This window comes from Athene noctua, chromosome Z (genome assembly GCF_965140245.1).
Source record: "Athene noctua chromosome Z, bAthNoc1.hap1.1, whole genome shotgun sequence".
Classification (NCBI taxonomy): domain Eukaryota; kingdom Metazoa; phylum Chordata; class Aves; order Strigiformes; family Strigidae; genus Athene; species Athene noctua.
In genome coordinates this window covers 44,484,188-44,510,039 of record NC_134077.1, presented here as the reverse complement: position 1 = coordinate 44,510,039, position 25,852 = coordinate 44,484,188, and the positions used below count along the sequence as shown (strand labels likewise).

Below are 25,852 nucleotides of genomic sequence, written 5' to 3'. Positions count from 1 at the left end.
AGTTCCCATAGTTGTTGTCTTTCTTCTTTGTATGGGTCATTTCCAGCAGTTTCTTAGTTGGCACTCTGCTTATTACTTCTTTGAGACAATAAACTTTACTGGCAGAGAAACCTATTTTTATCCCTTTCTCCAGGTTGATTCCATAAGTCTCCCAGTTTATCAGTATCCTGTATGCCAGCTATACTTCTGGTTTTCTGTTCACACTCTGGGTTTTTTTTTGTCCAGGGTAGCTTGTATTTGATTTTCAGTGTAGATATGAGACTCAGTACTTACACACCTAACACATAACCTTTATTCATTCATTTCTCTAGTCTGTCCAACAGCAGTCCAGTAGAACTTTTTTCCCCTTTGAAGACTTACTTTTTGACTGGGTTGAATTTTTTCATTTGGCATGAAATATGCTGAGATCCTTGTGTTCCTAAGCAGGTGGTATTTGGCCTTCAGACACGTCTCAGCTGCTTACAGCTTCTGGGACCTAGGAGAGCTAGTACTGTCAGAAGGTAGTACTTTGTATTTCCTGCCATTCATATGCCCAGGTTAAGGAAGATTATTCAGAGGATGCCACTGATGGTAGTCGTAGAAAAATGAATGTGTCCAATGCATGTGCAGCAGGTGAGGAAGCAAACACATGCTAGAGCCCATTCGCCTGCACATGGGCTACTACAGCTGTCAGTTATTGAGCCACTGTTAAACACAATATGCTGGCATGGGTATGTTTAATCCCAGGAAAGATGAAGTGGCACAATCTGCAGGTAAATTCCTGAAACTGGTAACATTTTTGCAACTGAGGATTTGCCCCTTTATGGAACAGTTTAGTAACTTAAAAAATGTTAAGACACACTGATTCCTTATAGGAAGGTGACGTTGCTTTATCAAGGCTCTGGAAACACAGCATGTGAGTTTGCCTTTGCTCTGGCTATGAGGTGCTTGCAACACCAGTTTAGTGACAGTTTGTAAAACTCCTTCTAGTTCCTAAATAAACTTATTTTAGGGGAAAAGGGGCTGCTGACTTCTCCCCTCTTCAGTTCCCAGCCTCATCTGAAAATAAAACAAACAAAACAAAAATCCAGGAGCTGACAGAGACAGAAAAGAAAAAAAAAAAAGGGGGGGGGGGGAGCAGCTGATTGGTTTGTTGCACAAAGTGCCTCAGTATAAAGCTGTCAGCAGCTCAGCTTCTAAGCTGGCATCTGTTGGCATGTCTCCATTAAAGTCAAAGACATTTAGGTCAGGAAGCCTTCATTCACCGAAACCGAGGCATCTCTGTGATCTCTGAGTTAGTCCCAGAGTGCAGTCTGCTGTCTCATCTATTAGCCAGGACTGTCTGCCAGTCAAGCACCCCTCCATGTTATTGCGTGTTAACTTTCTTTCTCCGTCTGTCTGTTGGGATAGAGAGAGGCAGAGCCTGGCAGCCAGTAGGGCACTGTAGAGGCACGTATAGCTTCAGATGCGATGCAGAGGCACCAGTGGAGAAGAACAGGGCACATATCATGCAGACTCCTTGCTAACACAGCTGGGTGAGCTGGGGGTTGGTTGGTGGTTGTTCTTTCTTTATTGCAGAACTCTTTTATTATTTTTATTATTATTAACTATTTTTGGTGACAGGCAGTTCACTTTACAGCATGGTTGCAACATAAAGCTCCTATGCGATACTACTGCCAGCGTGGAAACACTCCATCTGCACATCTGCGAGGAAGCTTTAACACCCATATTTTTATACATCTGTTTGCTCGCTGCCAGGGAGGAACACCAGGACCATCTGCCTGTTAATAGGCACTCCCTGGGGCAGTCTCCAAACAGTTAAACGAAGCCCAAGTGACAGGGGAAGTACTCTGCTGGCTTCCCAGTTTTGCTTCTGTCCTGGAGGACCCTGCAGGACTCTCATGGGAAAATGTCACACTGGTGCTGAGCAAGGGGATGGCTATTGGCACCCTCAGCATGTTGGGGGTGTGTGTGTGTTTGTGTGTGTGTGGACTCAGGGGAGAGAGACCAAGAGCTCCTGAAACATTTAGGGATGAACAAGGTCATGGATGTGCAGTGCACTCTTTGGGTCTGGTTTTTGCTCACGTCTTGGGGCAGGGGGGCCGGATCCCGAGTGTGTTACTATCATGATGTGTAGACTGGTCTCTTGGATGTGTCAGTGCATCTGTCAGAAATGTCCATCATGGAGGCAGCCCATGGACACCCTCTGTGGCAAGGGCCACATTTTCACTTTCCAAGGATGGGGGTATTACTGTGGTGAGAGTCTCTTTGTGATTGCTAACCCCTGCCACAGTGACATAAGGAGCATGAGGTTGAAAGGGAATCAGATCTGAAGTATTTTTAGCAAAACATTTGTACTTAAGGTGGCAACAGGCCAGCATAGCTGTGTAGTAAAGGACGTGCTGTCTCTCGTTAAGGGCTGCAATCCTGTCCCTGTGTGTGGTGAGGCTTTTTGTCCTAATGCTGTGATCCCATAATAATAGCGTTTGCGTTTGCTCCAATGCAAGCCTACCAGAAATGGCATTTTCTGAAAGCTTTAGCTGTTAGCTCCCTACTTATGATTGGTGAGAATTCTTTTAATTAAAGAAAAAGGCAGATGATTACAGGGAGCAAGAGGTTATTTTTAAGCAACAACATGCATTTCAGCCCCTGAAATTGTCTTCACATAGGCATTTTATTGATAACCAGTAGGAGATTACAGGGCTTGTTTGTTTATTTTCTACTTTGCCTCTCTCTGTGTGATGTGACAGGGCTGAGGTACTTTTTAATGGATCCACGGTGAGTACTCTTGAGTTGTAGAAACCGTCCTTCCTTCATGTGTCCTGTCTGATGCTGTGCTCATGAGACACCCACTGAATCGAGTTGCAGCAAAGTGCAGCTGTGTCAGTCCTCAAAGAGGGATCTACTTCAAAGCCTGTCTTTGAAGAGAATCCATATGTAGGACTTCAAAGCTGATTAAACCATTTGGAGTAAAATAGCACAGTGAGTCATCTTCTAGGAAGGGGCATTATTTTTATTTTTGTTATTTTTCTCCCCTTCCTACAGTTGTATCTTGGAAGAGCCTTGGAGTTGGAGGTAACTGGCAAGGTAAATCTTTGCTTGACTTGATTTTGTGCTTGCTCTCTCCTGGCCTTGAAGAAGCTGGTTCAGAGCTGCAGCATAGCTGCAGCAGAGCTGTTCCCAGCTGTCTGTGTGGCTGGTTGTTTGTAGCAGGAACTGACTCATCACATCCCACTGCTGCTGGGATATCTTTACTTCCTCTGGTGGGGGCTACTCCTTTTAGAGCCAAACTGTTCAAGTGTGGCTTTTCAGCAGCCTTGAAACAAAATTAAGACTGTGCCACTGATCGTTTCTGGTCATCTCTTAAACGTGGAAGGGTATCACAGGCTGAGCGTTCATGACTCTCTGAAGGATTGTGAGGCAGGGATTCCTTCCCTCAGCGCAGGACTTGCACCGGGGGAGGTCTTCTCCCCCCAGCAGTTCAGGCTAATGTCAGGGGCATCCAGGTGCTTCTGCCCTTCTGATGTCCCTGCCACACTGTGAGGTGAGAGCTGCTGCTCAGGTTCTGTTGAATTAAAAATAGTCTGTGCTTTTCATAGCCAGGGTTGATGGTTATGGTTGAGGGGATGGTGTCCAGGAGGAGAAGGCGGACCATTTTAACATTTAAAACACCAGGGCAACACAGTGCTGCAGGGGGTGATTATCAGCCCCACCATGACTCCCCGGTGGATATTGTACTCCTGCTGAAAACAACATTTGTTCTGGCCCTAGCTTCAGCACACCAGAATGCCTCCCCACCCTTCCTTACTTTTAAGCACTGGTGCATTTTGCTCTGATGGACTTTGCTGGCAAATGCCTGACTTAGCTTGCCTTAAAGTAAAGCTGATGTTAAAGGCATGCAGATTTGTTTGAGAGAAAAAGTTTGGTTTCCTCCTCTTCTTTTTCCAAAAAGACCTGGGAAGGCCCCAGCCCTGTCTCATCTAAGCTTCCCCTGAAATCAGTGCACTCCCTCTGGACATGCCTGCCAGATTAGCGTTCCCTGGGGAACTGACCCATGCGCATCCAGGGGAGACCATGTGCCACAGAGGTGTTCTATGCTTCAGTCTGGCAAGAGCTGCAGGCAGTGGCAAATTGGGATCGCTGATGTGGCTGGGATGAGAACAGCACTTAGGCTGAGTCATCACACTCTGCCACTCAGTGTCAACTCCGAACATCATCTCCTTGTTAGTGGCGGGGGCAGTAGCTCTGTGTGAAATCTGAGCTCTTCTCCCATAAAACAAAATGTAACATGCTTTTCTTCCTTGGGACAAAACAGATGTTTTTTTCTCTGTGGATTGGCTAAAAAATCATCCCAAGGTTCAAGGCACCTGAAGCTGCAGGTACTCATGCTGAGATTACCAGTTACAGTTTCAGAGGCTGGGCGAGGGGACCACTGAGATATGAGGTGTCTGTATCCTTACTGTTAATTGGTCTTGCTCTGATTTTGTGACTGGAAATTGCAGCCATTCAGCAGCCATAGTTGCTGTGGAGGTTTTCAGTTTTGGTGAAATCCAGATTGGGGGGCGCTGGTAATAAGTGAATCTAGAATATTCTTAAACAGATCAAGTGTGCTGAGTTTTGAGCATGATGCAATTGAGATACCTTGGCATTGGGAGCTAAATCACTGTAGACCTAGTTGATAATAGAGTGAATGAAGAAAACACTATAATGTTTCAGACTGTGCCTGGCTGTTACAGTGTGTTATGGGATATCAGCTTTACAGATGTTACAGTCTGCCCATGTTTTATCTGTGAGCATGGAGGGGCAGCTGCTGCTGGTAGAAGGTACTGAATTTACCATAGCAGATGTTTATTGAATGGCTGTATTTCCTGCTGGATATGGTGGTCATAGCCTCTGTGCATTCACTGTGAACCTGAGGATTTTTCTTTCTTTTCTTTCTTTTGACAGAAAGAGGGAGGATCTGTCAGGAGTGCATTGCTGGGGACAGAAATAAAAAGGTCTAAGGACCTGGTTTCTGGCCACAGCTCATGTGCTGTGAGACCAAAGGCATCTCTTTTTTTGTAGCTTCTGTCTTCTGTGTTTTCTGATAGCAGAGATTAATGTAAGAGGCATTGCTGTACAGGCAATTACCAGTAGTATCGTTACAGTCCCTTCTGGCCTTGAATCCAGGATTGGGGAGAATATAATTATGAAATTTTCAGCCTACTTTTGTCAGTGGATGTTTCTCATTTTTATGTGATAAAGACTAAAGCTGCATGAAAAATCCATGTCCAGTCTTGCTCAGCATCACAAAACCCTTTCTTGGCTCTCTTTAGCTGGTAATGCTGCTGTGGACTCTATGTGTAGAAAGTGTATACTATAGAAGACAGACCTGTTTGCAGCCTTGGTTGCTCCTAGTCCTTGATTAGAGTCCATTATAAGCACTTTACAGATGGACACAAGTATCACTATCTGTGTTTAGCAGCTGGGGAAACTGAGCCATGGAAGGAAAACGGTGCACGCAGAAAGACTTGAAGGTAAGAAGAGATATCAGCCTTTCCCTTGAGTAACACCCCCCAAACCCTGCTAAAACATCCAGATGGCAGCCTGTAGTAATCATGCACAGGGCGTCTGCATTTCCTAAGCCTTCAGTAACATGGACAGTGAGTCTTCTCACCACCTAAAAAACTTGAAAACTGAAGTCTTACTTCTGGTATTCTCCCTGAACAATTCTCCCTGTTACAATCTACCTTGTTGATTTGATTTGATTTCCTTCTTGTACTTATTAAGTAATAAACTAATTAGCTGTCAGAATAACTGAAGGAAGCATCCCATATTCTTGGCTGGATACATGTTACAGGGAAACCCTGTCAGAATGAATTTTTAAATCAGGAAGGTTGTAAGATAAGGTTTCTTATGCAGCCCTGTAGGCTAGTTTTGGTGAGCAGGGGTAAGAACAGACTCTCCTTGCTAAGTGTTCCTCCTTCACATCCCAGGACCTGCTCCAAGAGGCAAAGCAGAAGCTGGGAGGCGCTGTATTTTTAATTCACTGTGTGGCAGATGCTGGAACTTCCTTTCTAAACTTATGGTGGTTTGCAGTAACGTTGACTGTCATGGTTCACTGGTTTATAGCAGGGTGCAGATGTTTCTTGTCAGCTTTGGCCATCTTTCAGGGCTCTAAATATTGCCTTTAATAAAGAGCAGTGGTGAAACAGGGCTGAGATGAGTGAGGTTCTGCAAGTTGGCATGGCTTTTGAAGCATTTGTACGAGTAAGGCTCTGTAGAAGTGTTAGCTCACCTGGTTATTCTTTGCTCTTGTCAAATGTTAGAGCTGGGAGTTTGAAAGTAGTTGTGCCTGATGAATGGACAAGGCGTTGTTTGGAGGGAGTGTCAGAGCTCTGGAATTTGCTTTCTTCAGAAGTTTGGAGCAGACCAAATTTAGAGAATTTCAGACATTCCCATTTCAGGAGGGGTTTTTTTGTTTTGTTTTCTAGGGTAGCTGGTGGTCAGTGATGGTAATGCTGTTGGAATTGTATTTACAGTATTAATTCCTTACTAGAGCACTGAGACCGAGACCCTTCTGTTGTAGCACCTTATTATTTGTGCTGAAATATATGCAAAATCAAATCCCCAGTACTGTTAGGAACAGGATAAATGTCTGTTTTCCCCAGATACTTGATAAAAAAAGTTAGTACCCACAGTGTGGATGTGTGATACTTCTGATGTTCTAGCAGGACTAGGAAGATGAAAGCAGAGGTGAAATGGGCAAGTATCCTTCCTGTAGGAGCACTGTATACCTCCTCCTCTTAAACCATGAATGAGAAGAGAGGAAGGGCACAGGTGACGATTTGTGTGAAAGGAGGCATGCAGAATAGCAAAGATTTTTATTTTAAGCTCACGTTATATGAAAAATCTCACCTTTAAAGGGTTAATAAGTGCCTAGCAGACACTTCAGTAGATGACTAAGTAATTGTTACTGGAGTGCAATGATGGGTTATTCTAACCCTGACTTGTCAAGCCTGAAGATTACAGTGGTGTATGAAACCATGGTATGCTGAAGTGTTGTGTTTAAAATCATATTTAACTCATTCCACTCATCTGCCCTGTGCATGACCCGTGTTGATCATTCATTAGCCCTGTGTAAACAAGGATTTCTGTATAGTATGCTTTTAAAATAGAAACGCTGCCATGCGCACACACAAAGATGAGACTTTGCAAGAATTTTTATGCCAGTGTCAGAAGAGCTTTTCCAAAGTTAAAAGGCTGCCTGTGTGCAGGTGTTTGTATGTGGAGGTGTCCTTTCTGGTGTGGACGGCTCTTACTTTGTTGAGGGAAGAAGCAAAGCAGGAGCACAGCTCAGCCAGAGCTTTCCTACTGTAGTAGGGGTGGGAGGAATCTATAAATGCACAATTTATGTAAATTGCCCTGGTATTGCCATGCTGAAAATGCTGACTTTGAGCAGCTGGTGAAGGAAATGATTGCCACCACAAGGGAGGAAAGCAAACAGTTCTCCAGATGGGCTTAGGTGGCTTGTGTCTTTCTCCCATTCCCCAAACTTGCTCCAAGTCCTGCTTTTTCTAGCAGTGCCTCCCTGTGGGATGCCTGCTGCTTGTGGGTGGCACAGAAGCCGCTGAGGCTTCTGAGGATGTTATTTTACATTTGGGGAGTTGTATTGTTTCCAGGACAACTGGGAAAGAATGAGGAAGGGACTTGTGCTGAGTCAGCTTGGAGCTACTGAACACTCTGGCTTGCTTGCTGCATTTTGTCCTGGAAAATGGCTAATGGCCTACTTTTACAGGGACCCCTTCAAGCCAGGAAAACGACTGGGTTAAAAATTACTAATGCAAGAAGCAAACGAGGAGCCAGTGTTGTCAGGTGCAATTGTAGGCTGATAGTAGCAAACACAGTAGAGAACACAAGTTGTGGAACCTCAGCACGCTCAGAAGGTGACTGCAGAGCAGAATGTGTTTCTAGGCTGGAAAGCTCATATTTAGGTCTCCATATTTAACTCTCTTAACCTCTGATGACTGCTAAATAAATGTCTCTATTCTACACAGCTCCTTCAGTTAAGTGGAATTTGCTATACTGTGCAATTTTGCCTCTGTACCATTAATTGCCTTTTTTCTAAGAGGAATTAAATCTTTCTTGAGACTGTAATGTAATCTGCTTTTTCTTCTCTCCATATTCTTTCCATCTCATAGGAATGCTAAACTGCAGAGTACGGTGTTAGATTCCAGTACTGCCATGGAGAGCAGTGAACTTCAGGAGAAAGATGCCACTGGAGCCCTTGGCCACGATCTCAACAATGGCAACAGCAGCAATTTGGAATCAGCCAGGCGTCTGGCTAAGCGCCTCTACCATCTGGACAGATTCAAGCGCTCTGATGTGGCAAAGCATTTGGGTAAAAAGTATGTGCTGATATGAGGCCTTTGGCCACATCATTCTTCTTGCTGGTTCTGGAGGTGTTCACTCCTGAATGATAACCCTTAACTTTTTTTCTTGTTTGTTTAAAGCAATGAATTCAGCAAGCTTGTGGCTGAAGAATACCTTAAGTTTTTTGACTTCACAGGCATGACGCTGGACTACTCTCTCAGGTACATGGCTGTTTACAGACCTTATGTTTTTGTTATAGTAATAGTGCTGTTTGCTGTGTTGTCCTGATTGAAGTGGTTGCCCTGTGGGGGCGTAAGGGAGTGGAGAGAGGGATGTGATGCATTTTTGGGATGAAGGTCTTCTCTTCTGTTTGGCTTGGTGTGCTGCTATACTCTAGAGTGCTCCTAGAGTGATGGCATTTCCTGGAGAAGGAAATGTTTGGGTGGACCTGCTTAGAGATGGTCCTTGATGTGGAGGAGAAGGAGGAAAATGACCAGTCACTCAGTAAACTGGGAACATGTGGTCTCTCAGGTGCCATTGGTGAATGAAGGTGTTGCTCGCAGTTGAGCCGCACAATTTTTTGGCTGTTGTCTTTTAGAGCTTGCACTGCCTGGCTGCAGTGCAAAAAGACAGGATCAGGGTTTGATGTGCTCGGCAGCCCCCCTTGCTGTGTTCCTCCGAGGCATCCAAAAAGGTGCAGAACAACAAAAGCTTCCACGTGGAAAATGCTATTGAGCTTGGTAGCTGACAGCATGGGTGTTTAAAGACCCAGCCTTGTAATTTTTCTTCCTTTTTGCACTGGAATTAAGCCTTAACAATGTTTGTTTTCAGTATTTTTTTTTCCTTAGGAGGCAAAACACCAAGTTGGTGTAGCAGTGGCCTGTTAGTATGGTTGTTGGTGTTTGGGTGCTTAAAAGGATTTAAAGCGAATTTAAATCATCTGGCTGAGGTTACTCAAGTGGGTTATTGCTTTTTTGTTAACGATACAAAACCAGGAGGCCCACAGGCACTTGCCAGTTGCCTTGCAAATGCATTTCCAGGGGGCTGACTTCAGGAGACCATGGTAGACCCCAAGGAAAGCCCGGAGTCCTGCCTGCTAAAGGCAGTGGAAAGGAAGCATTCCTGCAGAAGAGTGAACCATCTGTTCCAGTGGTAGGGGCAGCAGAGTCAAGCCGGAGCACCCACTCAGCACAGGGCAGGAGCAGCCAGGGTGGTGGCAACATTGGTGCTCATTCTGGGTTTTAGTAGCCCTGAAGTGTGATACTAAATATACCCATCTTTTAAATTGTGAAATCAAACACCTAATTGCTTTGTGACACATATTTAGGAGGTCTCTGCTCCCAGTAGATCTCCTGTTAATATTAATAGTCATGACCTTCTTTAAAATATGCCTTGACTTGTGGGACTTAGACATGCCAGGAGTCACTGCAGCAACTGTCCAGAGTGTTGACCCGAAGCCTGGGGAAGCTGAGGCATGCTGTCTCACACTTCCAGAGAGCATTCAGTAACTGCCCTGTTGCTGCTGGCTAGCTGACAAGCTGTAGTTTGTTAAGCATTTTGGAGTCTGTGGTGGTAGCCCAGACTCACTCTCTCAGGCTGTGGGAGGCCATTGTTCTGTGCATTTTGCTGTCAGTGGCAAGTCTGGGGCATGGGGAGGGTTGTTCCTTCATCATCCTGCTCTGCTTCCACACTCTGGACCCATGCATCTCCCACATGCATCTCTCATAGGACTGCAGAAGGGAAGGAGGTGAGACTGCTGCTCCAGCCCCTCTCAGAGTCCATCCTGGTACTCCCTGTGGGCAGAAAGTTGCCCCTGTGGCCCTCAGCTGCACCATCATGCTCTGAGAGCGAGGAACCTGCCTTGCTTATTTACCAAGTGTTGTTTCATCAATTACCTCTCTGAGGTGGCTTCCAGGGTCAGTAAAGGTTCTGAAGAGAGGGAGGGAGTGTAGGTCAGTGGTGCCTAGCATGGGCAGGTGGTGTTGGTGGAAAGAGCCAGAGCTGGAGAAGGAGGAGGAAAGATGGCTAGTTGTCAAAATGTACCATGATGTAGGAAGGGAAGAGAAACTCTGCAAAGACTTATTTTTATCTACTTGTGAATTGGGTTATTTGCAATACATTACATGTGAAATTTAAGTTATTATCAGGCAGGTCATACTCCATATGGGTGTGAGATCACTGCAAGTACAGCCTGTCTCTGAGCTTACATGAAAGAGAAAAATTTAATGTTTATTTGTCCAGAGTAGATAGATGTGAATCTTCCAGCAATATATTCCATGCCTCTCAAATCTGGTCTTAGTTTCAGTTTCACAGGATATTTAAAAATTGTCTATTAGGCACTCATTTTGTACTTCAAACCCAGAAGGTTTGTGTTTTCAGGCTTTTCTTAGAAGCATCCTGGCAAATGAGCATAGGCTGATTGATACCTCTGAGGTCATCTCTTGGCTCCAGGATGTGGGGATTTTGGGAAATGAAGAAGTTCTACTTTGGCTGTGAGGCAAGTTTTTCTAGCGAGAAGAGTAGCAGGTGGTTAAGAGGCAGAGTGGTTAAATATCAGATGAAGAGTGGAAGATGTGTGTCCCATGTCTTTGTGCAGTCTTGCTGGCTGTGTCTAACAAGCATGCCCAGGTACACACCAGCCCTGTGCCCTGGACTGTCATGAACAGGAGCCCAGGAGGGCCAGGTTGCTCCTCCTGCTGTTGAAGCTCGGTGTAAGATGTTGTGACACTTCTGCCCTCTTCCCCATTTGCTTTCTGCAGATCGGGTAGTCATACTGCCCTCTGCAAGATGACTGGTGTGGTTCTGGCCACTCTGAAAGGTGAGCTCTGATGCTCCAGAAGGAGGACTGCATGTTTGGTGTGGGCTCTGAGTCTGCAGTGCACCTGCTTGACTTCACCTGGAGTAGCTCCTCTGATTTGGATAGGAATACTAATGAGTGTAAAGTTAAAAGGTGCAAGAGTGACAGACAGTTAGAAAAGGACAGAGAACACCCTGGATGTCTGTCATGCATAAACAGCACCTGCTTCAGTTCCTTCCCCAAAGAAAACAAAAATCATTAGAAATAGGAACAGCTCTTTTCAACCGGTGTAATTGCTTATTAGTTAGTGTATTCCGTGGCTAAGACCACTGGTAATTTAACTCCTGCTTTGTTTACTACAATGTTGGGATTAACTGCACACAGGGTAATAATGCATTTTCCTAGAAAGGTTTCTTGGAACCAAATGTCTGATGTGCGTGTATGTACTTCTTGCTATCAAGTGTGCTTTGCTCCGTGTGCTGTGAGGCAAAAAGAGATTTATGACTTTAATTTCATCTATTTCGGCTCTTCTTTTAGGAGTTTCTTTAAAGCCTTTTCACTTATCGGAGAAACTCAGGAACGAGAGAGAGTTTTAATTCATTTCTCCAGCAGATACTACCAGTGCAACCCAAACACCATTTCTTCTCAAGGTAACTTTGTTTCTGATACACAAGTCTTTGGCTGTCTCGTTCTTCCTTCATTCTTGCCTTCAGTACCATGTATGGCACATGCCAGGGATCTGGAGATGTGTAACTGCTGTGCCACACTTTAGAGACTGCCTGTGGTGAGCACTGAAACCCTCCGTGTTCTCCACACATAATCATGTTAAAACAGTGAAAAGTTTGTATTTATTCCCTGTCAGGAAAGGTCTTTAGGTCTTACTGTGGTTTAACCCCAGCCAGCAGCTAAGCACCATGCTCCCTCCCTCACTCCTCCTTGCTCCCAGGGTGGGCTCCCAGTTGCCCACCACTTGCTGACACATGCCCCCCCCCCCCCCCCCCCCCCCCAGCCAACTCCCCACAGTTTCTATACTGAGCATGACGTACCATGGTATGGAATATCCATTTGGCTTAGTTTGGTTCAGCTGCCCTGGCCATGCTCTCTCCCAGCTGCTTGTACACCTGCTTGCTGGCAGAGCATGGGAAACTGAAAACTCCTTAAGAGCAACAACTAAAACGTCAGTGTATTACCAACAGTATTCTCACACTAATCCAAAACACAGCACTGCACCAGCTTCTAGGAAGAAAATTAACTCTACCTCAGCTGAAACCAGGACAGGTCTCCTCAGTGTAGATCCTCAGTTGTAGCATCTCCAGATTTGAATGTCCTTAGCTGTGGTTTCTGGTCTATCTGACTTCCAGTGTGTGTGGGTACCTGTACTCTGGCTACATGCATGTAGACAAGAATAGGTCCCATCTCAAGTGAAAGAAGCTTTTTGCTTTCCATGCTCCATTCAGGGCTTGTGTCTCTGCATGCACTGGCAGCAGGCATGCCAGTTCTTGCCAGTTGTGGGTGTGAATTTTGAGTGCTGTATCCAGTCCCTGGCATGGTTTCATCCTGACTAGCTAACCTCAGCCAGAGTGCTGCCTCCTTGCCAATATTTACTGTCATTTTGGAAATGGATGAGGGAAACAAACAAGCACACAGATCAAACCCGAGAAAGTTGGCGTTGGAGAAGTAGACAAACTATGCACTGGTGTAGCAGCTGCGTTCAGCCACACCGGCAGAGGCATGCAGCCCTGTGCTTGCAGCGTGGCTGATCACACACTGAGAATGGGAGGAGACCAAGAAGAAAAAAATAAGCACTGCCTAAGCTGTGCCAGTCTCAAGTGTAGGTGAAAGGAGCCGCTACACTTGGAGGTACTGCCACACTTCCTTATCCCTTGCTTTGTGACCGGCCCCCATTGCACTGAGGCGATGTTTGTCCACTTTGTGCCTGTTCAGCTTTACTGGCTGGAATGCCGGGGAAGTGGAATAGATAGCAGTAAGGCAGGATTTGCTCTCATGCTATCTCTGTTCTATTCCTAAGGCCTTTCTTGTTTCAAGACACTTCAGGCAGTCAGTTAGAGTAGGTGTGTCATGTCCAGACTGAAATAATGACTTACATGTTGATGTGGCAGCCTTATTCTAGTCCAGGGTGCAGGAGGGATATTGCCACTTCTGAGCCAGAGTAGGCATTTAGATTAAAGTGAGTCCTGCAGTCTTTTCCCAGGATTTTATATAATTTTGATGCTGTACTTCTGCAGTCAGCAGTCGAGTGCTACACTGCAGAAATATGGTGGTTGTTCCTTCCAATGGAAATCCAGGATTGCATTTGCCTTTCTATTTTTCCCTCCCCTTTCCCTTTTCCATCCTCTGGATGCATTTGCAGTTTTGAAATGAGAGAGCAGACTACTCTAGAGAAATGCACAGGCCTGAACTGGAGCACCACAACCCCAATTTCAAGCTGCTTCAGACTTACTACTGCTAGTGATAACAGTTCTCTCATCTCATGCTCTGCTACAGTTTGGCCACATTGCTTGGCTGCTAAGGACTATACAAACATAGTAAGAAAACATGGTCCTTACCTTGGGGAACATCTTTCCATAATGGATTCATCCTGCACATATTTAAACCTGTGGTAGTCACACCGAGTGTGAGATATACCTATCCTCTTGCCCCATTCCTCCTCCTTCACAGCACAGAGGGTCCTGTGTGTAGTCATTATCTGTACCTGGCTACAAAGACTTTGGCATATGTCCCCTTGCAGTGTGTGCCTATCTCATAGATGACTTTGTGTCTTTATGACACCTCTGTGAGAGAAGGGAAGGTGGCACCATGTGTTTATGAATGGAGAAAATATTTCTCCTAATGTGTTCCTAATATTTGGAAACTGACTAGGGGCATTTGGATTTTCAGAGATGATAGGTACTGGGCACTGTTGCCTTCATTTGGATTTGTGCAGAGCCAATATGCTTTGGGTTTTGAAAGGGGTGCCTGGAAAATTAGGACTATGAAATTGGTGTCCACTTTTGCAAATGACAGTGTACACTGACTTTCCCAAGTCTGCCACAGTGACTCTAGGAATGGTGCTAGGGATAAAATCTGTCTCTTCTGGCTCATTGTTGACGGTCTTTGCTTCAGGACCACTTTAGAAATCACTGGAGCGCTCTCAACCCAATATGGAGCCAAGACAGCATAAATGACTGTCTGAAGTTCTCCAAGATTGAGTCTAATTGAGCCCTGAATGACGAGGGGGCCAGAGGAGGAAACCAGGAAACTGTGTTGTATCCACTTTGCACACAATAATATGTCTATTTTACTATTCCCTTTCTGCCCTGAAATAAATGAAGAGGGCGTTGATTTAGGCTGTGGTATTGGTATTACCAAGCAAAGGGTGACAGCGTGGTTTCCTGTCTAGTTTGCCTCATCCTTGGGTGCTGCTGTATAGTTTTGACACTCATTAAAAGATGAAAGAAAGGCTGTTCTGATTTGGCAGCTGTCAGATGCCCTCACTATTCATTTAATTAATTATGTGTATTTCTCGATAAAACAGATTCTTATGAAGGAAGCAAACTCAGTTAGGCAATGGAGCTCAGTTTCAGCTGTGCTTAAAGGTCCAGTCATGGGTTTGCATGTGACTCTGGTTATGTCTCTTTCTGCAGATGGAGTTCACTGTCTCACTTGTGCCATGATGCTGCTGAACACAGACCTGCATGGCCATGTGAGTATGCACAGCTTTGTGTAGACTGCTCCTGTTGACACTGAGCTTGGACGTGGTGGTCTTCTGGCAGCAGAGTCCCCTTGTTTGTTGCATGCTCCAAAAGCAGACAGAAGACAGTGAGAAGGCTGCACTGCCAATCTGTTGTCCTGGGCAGGGCTTTCCAGCATGTATGGCTTTGCCCTTGTCATCAGGCCCTTGTCTTTCTGGTGTGCTTTCCATCTTTCCCTGGTTACAGCAGCTGGCCCTGGCCAGGAAGCTGTCGCTGAAAGGGGAAGCCAGTCCCCAGTATGTAAAAACATTTGACAAGGCAGAAGAAGGAAGGGAGATGAAAAGGTACTGGGAGAGTCATGAGGGAAAGGTGGTGTTTGCAGGCATGCAGTTGCAGGGGGTAGATCTGGTGGAACCAGAGTTCTTCTGGGCCGGGGTAGTAACAGGTGTGCCCAGAACCAAGAGAGCAGATGAGGGACGTGGAAGCCCGTGTTCCCCCACTGCATATCTCTCCCCACTACCTGCCTAGGGACAAGTAGTATTCCAGTTTGAGTTCTCTTAGTCATCTAAGGTATGGGATGCCAGCAGCCCTCGGATGTGTGTTTCGGCACCCATGGAGCAATGCACTTGCTATGCATGGTATTCACATGCTGATGGGAGGCTTCCTCTGTCAGCATGGAGAGGGGAAAACACAGGGAGCATGGCATGATAGCATGCAGGAGCAGTGGCTTCAGTCTGGTGGCTTTAGGGCGTCTCTCTGGCTGAGAGGACACTAGAGGCTCTTCTAGGAGGGCCTGAGTTGGGAGCTCTTATGCAGCAAGGAGGGAGGATTGGGCAGCAGGAGATGGAGGCTCCAAGGGTCTGTCTGCTTGGCCCCTGTGGGTGCAGCTTTGCTGTAGGTGCAGGTAGTAAAGCCAAGGCTGGTGTGTGCTTCCCCAGGGCTTTTGATGACCACCTCCAATTAATTGAATACCTTTGTCTGAAAATTCTATAAGTCAGGGGGAAGGGAGTTGCAGAGAATTTTTTTCTCTGAAGACTGAGCCTTTTGCAACTGAGGACCACATCATTTGCACAGGAGGGTGAGTGGAGGTACAGGAACGTGCCCCGTGTGCCTCTTTGCATACACTGCTTCTCTTGAGCACACCTGAGAGCCTCCACAGGTATCCCTCTCCCCAGAGCAATAAGCAGCCTGGAGCACCTGCTCTCCAGCCTGCCTAGCGTTGCAGTCCAGGGAGGGAAACTAAATGTTTGTGCATCAGCCTGACAGCATTTCCCATTGCTCCCTGGGATGCTTTAGGGGGCCCTACTGTCTTCATTAGGTACTGAAGTAAACGATCTGACTCTGATCCATCATTGCTGCTGTTGATTTGCAGCTGAAGTTAGGATGACTCTGGCTGTTGCAGCTTTGGAGGCTTATCCTACTGGCAGTTGTTAGTGTGTTGTTATGTATATGCAGATGTAATATTTGCTAGACTCCTGCATGTATCTTTTCTCAATCTCTCTCTCCCTCTCTCTCTCTCTCTCTTTCTCTCTCTCTCTCTCTCTCTCTCTCTGATTTCCTGTAATTTTGGTGGTCTTCTTACCACTTTACATTTTCCACATAGGTGGTAAGTTGGACATTGTTGATTCGGAATGCAGCCCCTTGCAAATATATACGAATTGCCTGTTTCCTAATAAAGATAATGCTCTGACCCATCCTTACCATGATTCTGCTGGAACAGGAAGCAAATGAGTCACAGGGCTTGCCTACACTGAGCTCCATTTGTTGCTGACATACTGATCATAAGTGTGGGCACTTTTATTTCACAATAAGCTGAAATGCTTGTAGGGCTGTAGTGCAGCTGCTCTGCCTTCAGTTCATGCTTTTCCGTAACTCTTGTAGACAAACTCTTACCTATCCCTTTATTTATTCCCATCTTGCCATATTTCATTCTCTCTGTAACTAAGTCATTTTTGCTAGCTGTGTCTTGGAGATGCATGCTCACTTCTCTGCAGAGAGGTCATCACCCAGACTGTGATGCTAGAGACTTTTAAGGTATCTCTAGACTGCCAGGCATGTCTTCTGGAACCTGTGTGGCACTGTGTGGAGATACTATCTTTGGTCCTGGAGCAAAACAGCCATTCCTCTGCAATGCTAGTTCACAGTGGGTGATTGAGCCACACTGCTCTTGGTTTTGATTAGCATGGTGAAGCTGTAAACTGCTGCATGGAGGAAACAAACAGAAGCAAGCTGAAGTCTGTCAGAGGGAGGAAGGAAAGCGTTTACAAGTCTACTAGAACAGCTCCAGCCTGCACCCAAAGACTGCAATTATGAGGTGTGTTCTGCAAGCTTAGCAACCAGAGAGCCAGAATCACAGACAGGCTGTGTTGTCAGGAGCCTTCTTGATGAGGGAAGCAGTGCACCATTCCAGTGTTCCTGCCTGCCTTCTTTTTGCTAGTCTGTGCTGGCCACAGGCTGCAGGATCTCCCTTTGTGGCTAGATGAGGCTGACAGTAAAGGTTTGCTGGTTTTCCATCTCTCCCTGATCATATGTTATGGAAGGGTAGTAGATAATGTGCAGTCCAAGCTGTCATGTAACTGTAACATTGAATGACCTGTTTTACCAACTGGTGCCCTTCTTTGGGCTCTGTTCCTGTGTTTACTCCAGCTCTAGCTCCTAACTCAAGTCACTGTGCACAAAGCTCTTCCAAAAAGCCAAGGCATACTCTGACCATGGAAAAGTCATCTTCACCCCCTTCTCCTGACTGGCAGCAGTCGCGTCCCCAAAGGGGTCATCATAGGTCCCTGTTTTCCCTCTGCCTTTACCATGCTTCATAGCTCATCCGAGGCTGCTTCCCTCTTCTCAAATCTCTCTGGGTTCCTTTTTCAGCAACTCATTGTTGTCATTGCTGCCTGCTCACAAGGCTCCACACATGCCAAGCGTGGAACTTCTAGCACCCAGGGGACAGAGTACAGACACCTTCTCTGAGGGGTCATGGAGACTGGGATTCAAGAACATTTAGGGCAAACTCAAGTGTCCAAATGGAGCAGTTTGGGTCCTACATGAACATAGGTGTTCCTTTCCTGTTTGTGGCTCAGTTGGGCAACTTTCAGTCTGAGAATCAGACTGAGAGAGAGAAAAAAGAGCAATCCTATGGAAATGTCAAGGCAGCCACAGCCTGTGAATCAGGACAGGTAATGGCTGCTCCTGGGCATCTTACTCCAACTCAGGGCAGTTGCTACTGGAAAGAAGCACTCATAAGAGAAAGGTCTGGAAAGCGTCTCAGCTCTTTCCTTATGCACCACAGCAGGGTCAAGTTAGAGCTTTTCCATTAGAGGCTGGTAGAGCCTCTGGAGACATGGGGGGTGTAAAGCACCATGCAGATACCAGGGAGCTTCATCATCAGCCTCTTGACTACTCTGCAGTATTCAGCTGTTTTCAGAAGGGTATGTGGGACTTGGGGTCCAAATGCACTTTCCACTTCTGACTGTGTTCACACAAGGATGCTTGTCTCTGAGTAGCCTTGTGAATGCCACCTTAGTGCTGGGCTTAAATGAGAGCAGGGAGATGTAATTCATCTGATGACTTTTATTTACATAATTTTGGAAAGCAGCATGAATATGATGCTATGTTTCTCTGCTATCCCTTCCAGAACATTGGGAAGAAGATGACCTGCCAAGAGTTCATTGCTAACCTCCAGGGGATGAACGATGGCAAAGACTTCCCAAAAGGGCTGTTGAAGGTAGGGAATGAATTGCAGAAGATGGGTTTCATTCTTAGTAAGAAGTGGTTAAAAACAGAACACCCTGCTTGCATTTTCTGAATCTTAATTTTCAAACACAATAAGTAATGGGCGTGCTTTTCCTCCCAGAACGTATATACAGTGTTTATTCAGTTGTTTTCCCTATTGCCTTCACTAGATTGTGATTGAGACTCTCTACAACACAGAGAGGCAAGACTCAACTTCAGTAGGGCCAGCTCCAGAGCTGCGTGTCTTATAAGCTCATGTGGTCATGCTGTCTGAGAGCACTGTCTCTTGATTAAAGCAGCCAGAAACAGCCAGTTGATTCTGACTATTGAGTATGTAAGGGCTAATCCTGAGCTCTGCGTATCTGGAAGGTGTGTGTGTTTTTTCATCAAAGGTGATTTGGGTTTTTCATATTAGAGCAGGAGATGTAATTTCAGATTAGAATGTGTTGTCTGGCACAGGTTGCTTTGCTTCAGGTTTTGTTCATTAAATTTGCACCAGGAGTTAAATCTGAAGAGCAGAGAAAGTGGCTGAGCAGAATGAAACTTGTTTCATTGTCAATAATAATATATTTCATTTCTCTTTTGTGTGATTGCTGGCTTGAAACAGCAGTCTGTTTGAATAAAGAGAGGAACGCATACACTAGAGTTCATAATTTTTTTTTGGTAATGGAAATAAAAATGAGAGGTTGCTGCATCTGAGAGCTGACCCAAAGCCTACCAAAGTAAATCAAAAGAACTGCTATCTCTACTGTGGGTTTTGTTAGGCCCATTATGAAATACAGATGTACCCGCATAGTTTCAAGTGGCAGACTTTAGTTTCTAGTGTTGGTAGTTTCTTCCATTTCTCCAGCCTCTTTGGGGAGCTTTTTATTGGGCCTTCCTGCCTCAGTTCTTACTAAGGAGTTAGGAATATAAACTCAATCCCCTTGTTTTTGAGATTTAATGTCTTTATTTTTAAAATCTGGATACAGAGTATTCATCTGTTAGCAGCAATGCTTTATTTTTTTTTCTTTTTCCCAAGGAATCTCATTTCTCAGTCTGCCATAGAGAGATGTGTTGAGATTAATTTGCGGGCTAATTACAACCCTTATTGAATAAAAAGGTCTCCAGACAGTGTTTAAATAACCTTCTGAGCGTATTGATGAGAGATATCCACTGGTGCTCAACTGCTGTTTATTTTCTGGCTGACAGAATTACGCAGTCAAGGCTGTATATTAGTGTTTAGTACTGAGCTGATAATCCTAAGACTGCCTGGCTCTTCACCAGCCCACTCAAAGCAAGCACCAGGGCTTGGCATTTTTTTTGTATGTAGCAGGATGGAAGAAACCTGGTGTTGGTGTCCTCTCTCATTTGAGACTTTCTGCCCTTTTCTGCATGCTGTTCTGGTGTCTTGGGGGCAGAGGTGGCCCCCAGCCTCAGTCTCTCATCTGGCTTGTCTGAAGATTTGCTGATGATCTGCCCCTTGTTTTAGTGGAGGACGAGTGGAGTGAGTGACAGTAATGATGCATTTCAGTAGCTACATCACTGTGTCTGCAGCAGCCACCTTACCACTAGATACGCAGTTACAAAGACTTAGCAGAAATTAAATTCGTATTAGTTTCAATAAATCAAATTCACAGAGCCATGCTTCAGCACAGCACCAAAGTGTATATGGGTTGTCAGTGCATTAGGAGTGTAGCTAATGAGCATCTGTGAGGCTGAGGCATCTCCATGTGTCCTTCCCCAGCTGTCTGCGAGAGGAAGGACCATTTCCACAGGGTGGCAGTGTGCCCCTGTGGGAGTGAGGTCCTCAGCACCCACCGGTGAGTAACCCATACCCATGAGGAAGCAAGTGGGCTTTTCTGCCTCTCTAGTCTTTCTGCATTCCCCTTGTGGCTCTGCTGCACTCCTGTAAGAAGCTCTGCAACTCTACCAAACCCTGAAGCAAAGCTGAGTGGTGCTGTAGGGGAGAGGAGGGAGGTCTTAGCAGGTGCTCATGTCTTTGCAGGTAGTGTTCACCCAGGGTTTGGGAAGCTCTCTGCAGCATTTACCATGGACCCAGTTCACAGAATCCAGGGTGCAAATACTGCTTGTGCTATCCAGGACAGTCAGCTGACAGACAGAAATCAAACATTGCCTTCAGTCAATCCTATCATCCTTAGTGCCACTGAGTGCATAGTGTGGCCCTGAGTGTTTCTTTTGTCTGGATAGAAAAATAGCCCTTCAAGGGGAGACATCAATACACATGATGAGAGGCATGTCTGTATTCCGTGTGATCAGCCTCAGAAAACTTCCCATGTGAGAGCTGGTTGCTCCTTTCTCTCCACTTCCATGAGTGAGAGATCTCTTTGTTTTATTAAGTTTCTTTTCCCAGCAATAAGGATGCTTTGGTAAACACTACAAAGCCTTCAGGACATGATTCTGTGTGTCACTGATAGTGCTTTGAGAACACAGATTTTGCTCTGGCTAGAGATGGAAATGAGAAATGCTAATATGATCTTGCTCACCTTGAGTGTCCATTAACACTGAAAAGAGTTTCGCTTTTGTACACTCATCTGTACAAAGATTCATCTCTCTCTCTTTTTCCTCATTCCTTGAAGTTGCTGTTAAATTTGGGAGCTATAATGGCAAATATGTCAAACTGTGATTATAAGTCTGGTTCTCCCCATGGGATCTGCTTGCAGTATTCATATATTCAGTCCTTTGCCAGGCAGGCAGATATATGTACCTTCCCTTTTATTCCATTTTAGCTCCAGTTTGACCATCTGTCACACATCCCATTAGTTTGACATCAGCTGCTAGTAAAGACTAGTTGTGGAGACAGTAGCCTGATTTCCAGTTACATACTGTCAGTGCATGTGGTAGTTTATACTTACTGCAGGATTCCTGTATGCCTTCAATCTGGGGCAAATTCCTTATAAATGAGAGCCAGCATCAAAAACTGTAATTCTCCTGTCTGGTATAAATCAGGAATATCTATCCCTGTGGGTCTGGCTGATATAGAAGGTGAGTCAGGTCTGTTAAATCCAGGCAGATTAAGGTTATAGAAAGAAAAATTTTTCAAAAGCAAGAAAAATTTCTGAAACTCTGTCTTTGGACTCTGAGCTGTCACACTCCAAGCACACAAATAATTTTGTATTATATCAAGCTGTGATCAGGCAGTATGATACTGAATTTTAGCCTTGATCTTATACTTCCCTGTAACAAAGGTTCCTTTGTCCTGGTGAGTTGAAGCCCTGGAAGGAGCGCTAAATACCAAGACTTGTAACTGCCCATGTTCTAGTTAGTGCTGTGGATCGGTCAGTGCTCACTCCTAAGGCTTGTGGTGAATCACACAGTTACCAGCCTTTACAGGTGTGGATGAGTGACAGGTTTACTGGGGCTGAGACACACAAAGGGATCCAGCTGCAGCACTCATCTCCTCAGAGCAGATATACCTGACATCCCAGATTAGCTGCTGCAGATGCTTCTGCACCTGATAAGGGAAGCTGGAGGAGAGATGCAATGTCACCGTAAGTGAGAGCGAGCTGACCAAACCAGAAACAGTTAAAACAAGTTAAGTCCAACTTGTGTGTGGTTAGGCTAAGAGAATCACAACCAGACCATTGTTCGTTAATTGCCGTAGAAAGGGAGGCCATGTCTAGGGTCTCTGTACTTGGGAGGGAAACTAAATCAGTCTGGGGCAATGTAGGGAACCTCATGACTTCACTCTAGGAGCAGTTTATCTGCAGGTTCCTTCCTCCTGTGCTCACACCAGCTTTAATTTTGTGCAGTGATACCACCTTCACTGATGGGTTTGCATTATGTGACCATAACCACCTTCAAAGCTGGCCTTCACGAGATTGTCTGGAATAAGAAGAGCAGGAGATTGGCTTGGAAAGAGCCTAATTTGGCCATGCATGCTTGCTTCATTTCCTTCAGGCAGTGCAGTCCCCCACGAATGAAGTGCTGGTACAGTGCTGGCCCCTGTGTTCCTCTTTGTCACCTTGTGGCAAGGTGTGTGAGAGTCCACTGCAGCAGGGTGGCATGACAAGGCTTTTCTTATGCAAGGAGAGAAAATGTCTGCCCCAGCCCACAGAGAGCCTGCAGGAAGTCATCTCTGAGCAAAAGGATCTCTGCTTTCATTAGGCACTATCCTCGGAAGGGTACTCTGTTGTTACGCTGTTTGCTAAGTGCCACCTGGCCATGTTGTCCCGCATATGTAAATGTCCCCTGCATCTGCAGTGTCCAAGGTACATCAGTCATGGAGTCCAGGACATCACCCAGCCTCTAATGTGGGCTAACTCTGGTGGCTGTGCTACCCCATGACATAAACACTGGATGTGAAGGGATCCTACTTAGCTGTGTGTCTTTTGGTAGGAGGTGGTAGCTCTTTGCTAATGAATCGTGCTGTCAGGGAGCCTCTCCATCATGCTGAGGGACCAGGGATGCTCTACGGGGACTTAACTAGAACCATCCTGGCAGGGGCTGCCGATGGAGATAAGATCTTGTGTAAAAGATCTGCTTTTTCTCAAAGGCTGGTTTTTGGCTAGGTCTTTATTTCCCGGAAAAGCACTGTCATGAAGTGACCAAATTAAGTGGGAGTTGCTGGTGCTGAACTCTTCTGATGAACTGGTCCTCCTTAATTTCCTAAATGATCTGAATTCTTAATCAGGTTTGCTGGGATATGTAATTTCCTAAAAAAGCTGCAAGGTATGGTTTATCTCATTTTCGCATCAGTTGTCTGCACTTTAATTAAGGACTTCTTTTTCCCCCACTGTCTTTCTGCCTCCTCTCTTTTTTTCTTTTTTTTTTTTTTTTCCTCTTTAAAAGCCCTTCAGAGCAAACACTCAATTTAAAGAGAATTACTGTCATCTTGCTTCATCCATTCCAATCATTTCAGGTATTTGGAAGAGAGAAGGAGGTAAGCATCTGGTAGCTAACTCTCACACCGCCCCCCCCCCCCCCCCCCCCCCCCCCCCTTACGGAGAGGAAATCACACTAATCCGAATGCTGTGTACAACGTAATTGCTCTCATCTGCACTTTCTGCCTTCTTCCATTTCAAGTCTAAGGCTCTTTGGCAAGGAATTCCCACCTTGCTGCTGCTGAACGGAGACAGGAGCCTGATGAATTTGGTGAGACAGGGGCTGTGGCAGAAGGGGCCCAGGAGGGCACTGACTGCTGGAGCAAACTGCAGCTGTGGCCAGAGGAGGGACTGGAGGGGAGCAAATGTCTCTGCTCCACTGAAGAAGCCAGAGCTCTGCTCGGTTAGAGAGCCTGTTCCTTGTTTTCCCCAAAAATGAGGGTTTTCTTATTACAATACTACTGTTGGGATAATGTTTCTGGGGCAGTCATTTCTTACCTGTTTGAAATGAAAGATTTGTTACTGAAGGCCCCTTTCAGCAACTAGGAGACAACAAAGTCTAATGTGGCAGTATAAAAGTCAGAGAACACAAGATAAAACCATTAATCCTTGTCTTAAACAGTTGTTTGCAGAAGCATACTTCCACTCTCTAAAGAGCAACAGAGCCATAGTGACTGAAGGGAACACCCGACTTGTCTTTGCTCCCTTTAACCCTCAGCAAGGACCTTCCTGCTGTGATACCTTTGCTACCTTTGGCTTGCGATTTCTTGGGTGTTGTCATTTGTCCTGTGTAAGAGTAATAACCAGTTAAAGCATGCCTGTGCAGAACTGTGAATTAAACCAGGTTATGATGGTGTGTGCATTGCCTTGGGTCCCACAAATAATGAATATTTTGCATTCCAGGAACTTGCTTCAATGCATATAAAGAGAAAAGTCTGAAATCTATGCACATATCTCAAGTGAAATAAGCCCAGGTACTGTGTAAAGGAAAGCAACATAAGATAATAGCAAAAGCCTAATGCTCTCCACCAGCTCTTTGTCCCTGATCAGGGAAGGCAGAATTCTAGACATTAAAACACAACATTTTGTAATGGTGATCCAGGAATCAGGACTACTCTGAGTGTTCTAGGGGTGGTACTAGGGATTGCTTTTCTTGCTAGGAAGCAGGCATTTCAGGATGGACCTATTTCTGCCTTCATGATCTGCATTTCTCTGAATTATATTTGCTCCTCCAAACTTTCATCTCTTTGAGTTCTGATTGTTATTCAAAAGATCTCACCTAGCCCACAAGGCTTTTGTTTCAGCAAGGAGTGAAACCCAAGCAGTCAGCTAAGAATTTCCATTAGTACTAGCGGCAATACGTGGCTCAATACCGGGCTCCTAGAGAATGTTTTGGGGTTAATTTTCATCTGTGGAGTCAAGGTCTCTGTTGTGTCTTGTCCAGGTTGATCAGGCAAATGAATAATTTGATCTTTAGTTTCTCCAGTCCATCATATAGCCAAGGCTGACAGTTGTCCCCTGATTTAACTGGAATGCTTAGCAGCTCCCAAGGACAAATGGCACTGTTCAGAGTTTCCCATTTCTTCTGCTGTCAGTGTGGAGGATACAGACTGGTGGTCTCCAGGAATGATGTGGTATGCCACTTTGAAAGAGGAACATTGGGCTCTTTTCAAGCTGGGAAATCTCTAATACAATGTCACACATACATTTTGGTCCTTATGACATATTACTCCCACTTCCATGTAGGTAGAAAACAAATTCTGAAAAACATTCTTTGATCTTCCACCCACTGATCTGCTTGAAATTTAAGTTCTGTGCTGCAACTCGAGGGAAGGAGGAGTAGGAATATAATTTATACCATATTTAAAAAACAACTAAAAAGACAGAGAAGAGGAGAAGACATTACTTCCAACAGTTTTAGAATTATTGCTGTATAAATCTTTGGTACTGCTTCCTTCTGTTTGTCACCACACTTTTCAAATGACATTGGACTGTTTTCTCTCTGACCTAGTTATACTGTTTTCTTTTAAGCGGGAGCACTAGGTTGCTCATTGAATTTTTATTATTTTTTTTTTTTTTACTCCTTTCCTGTTTTTTTTTTTTTTTTTTTTTTTTGTACTCCTTTTCTGTGATGTTAAATAGAACATTCAGTTTTCTTCTGAGGTCATGCTTCCTTTGGTGATGAAGTATTCAAAAGATCCTGGTACAAACATGGGGCAAATCCAAGACACTGATTTTCTGCCCTCCTTATGGATTGGGTTCTGGCAGAACTTGTGAGAGTCAGGAAGGATTTCTCCTGGTTTTGGGGCAAGACAGTTGGACATCATTCCATAGGTACATGCATTTGTGCAGGAAAGGGATGTCAAAGGTTATGCTCATTTTTTGCAGTGGAGCATCTCCTTCCATGGTGTAATGCTTGCTGAAGACAACACCCATGTCAAACCCTGGGTAGTTCTAAGAGTTGACTCAATTCCCTTCCC

General features: G+C 45.2%; 1 protein-coding gene across 5 annotated transcripts in view; it reads left to right on the top strand.

The window, feature by feature from the left end:
* PSD3 (pleckstrin and Sec7 domain containing 3) overlaps nucleotides 1–25,852 on the top strand; it is a 110,566-nt gene that overhangs the window by 33,842 nt on the left and 50,872 nt on the right. For all 5 annotated transcript variants that reach the window (XM_074933106.1, XM_074933105.1, XM_074933108.1 and 2 more), the window contains 5 exons: nucleotides 8,160–8,366; nucleotides 8,472–8,552; nucleotides 11,666–11,778; nucleotides 14,773–14,831; nucleotides 18,452–18,541. In XM_074933106.1, coding sequence (XP_074789207.1) covers nucleotides 8,160–8,366; nucleotides 8,472–8,552; nucleotides 11,666–11,778; nucleotides 14,773–14,831; nucleotides 18,452–18,541 — 550 coding nt within the window. The remainder of the gene's footprint in view (nucleotides 1–8,159; nucleotides 8,367–8,471; nucleotides 8,553–11,665; nucleotides 11,779–14,772; nucleotides 14,832–18,451; nucleotides 18,542–25,852) is intronic.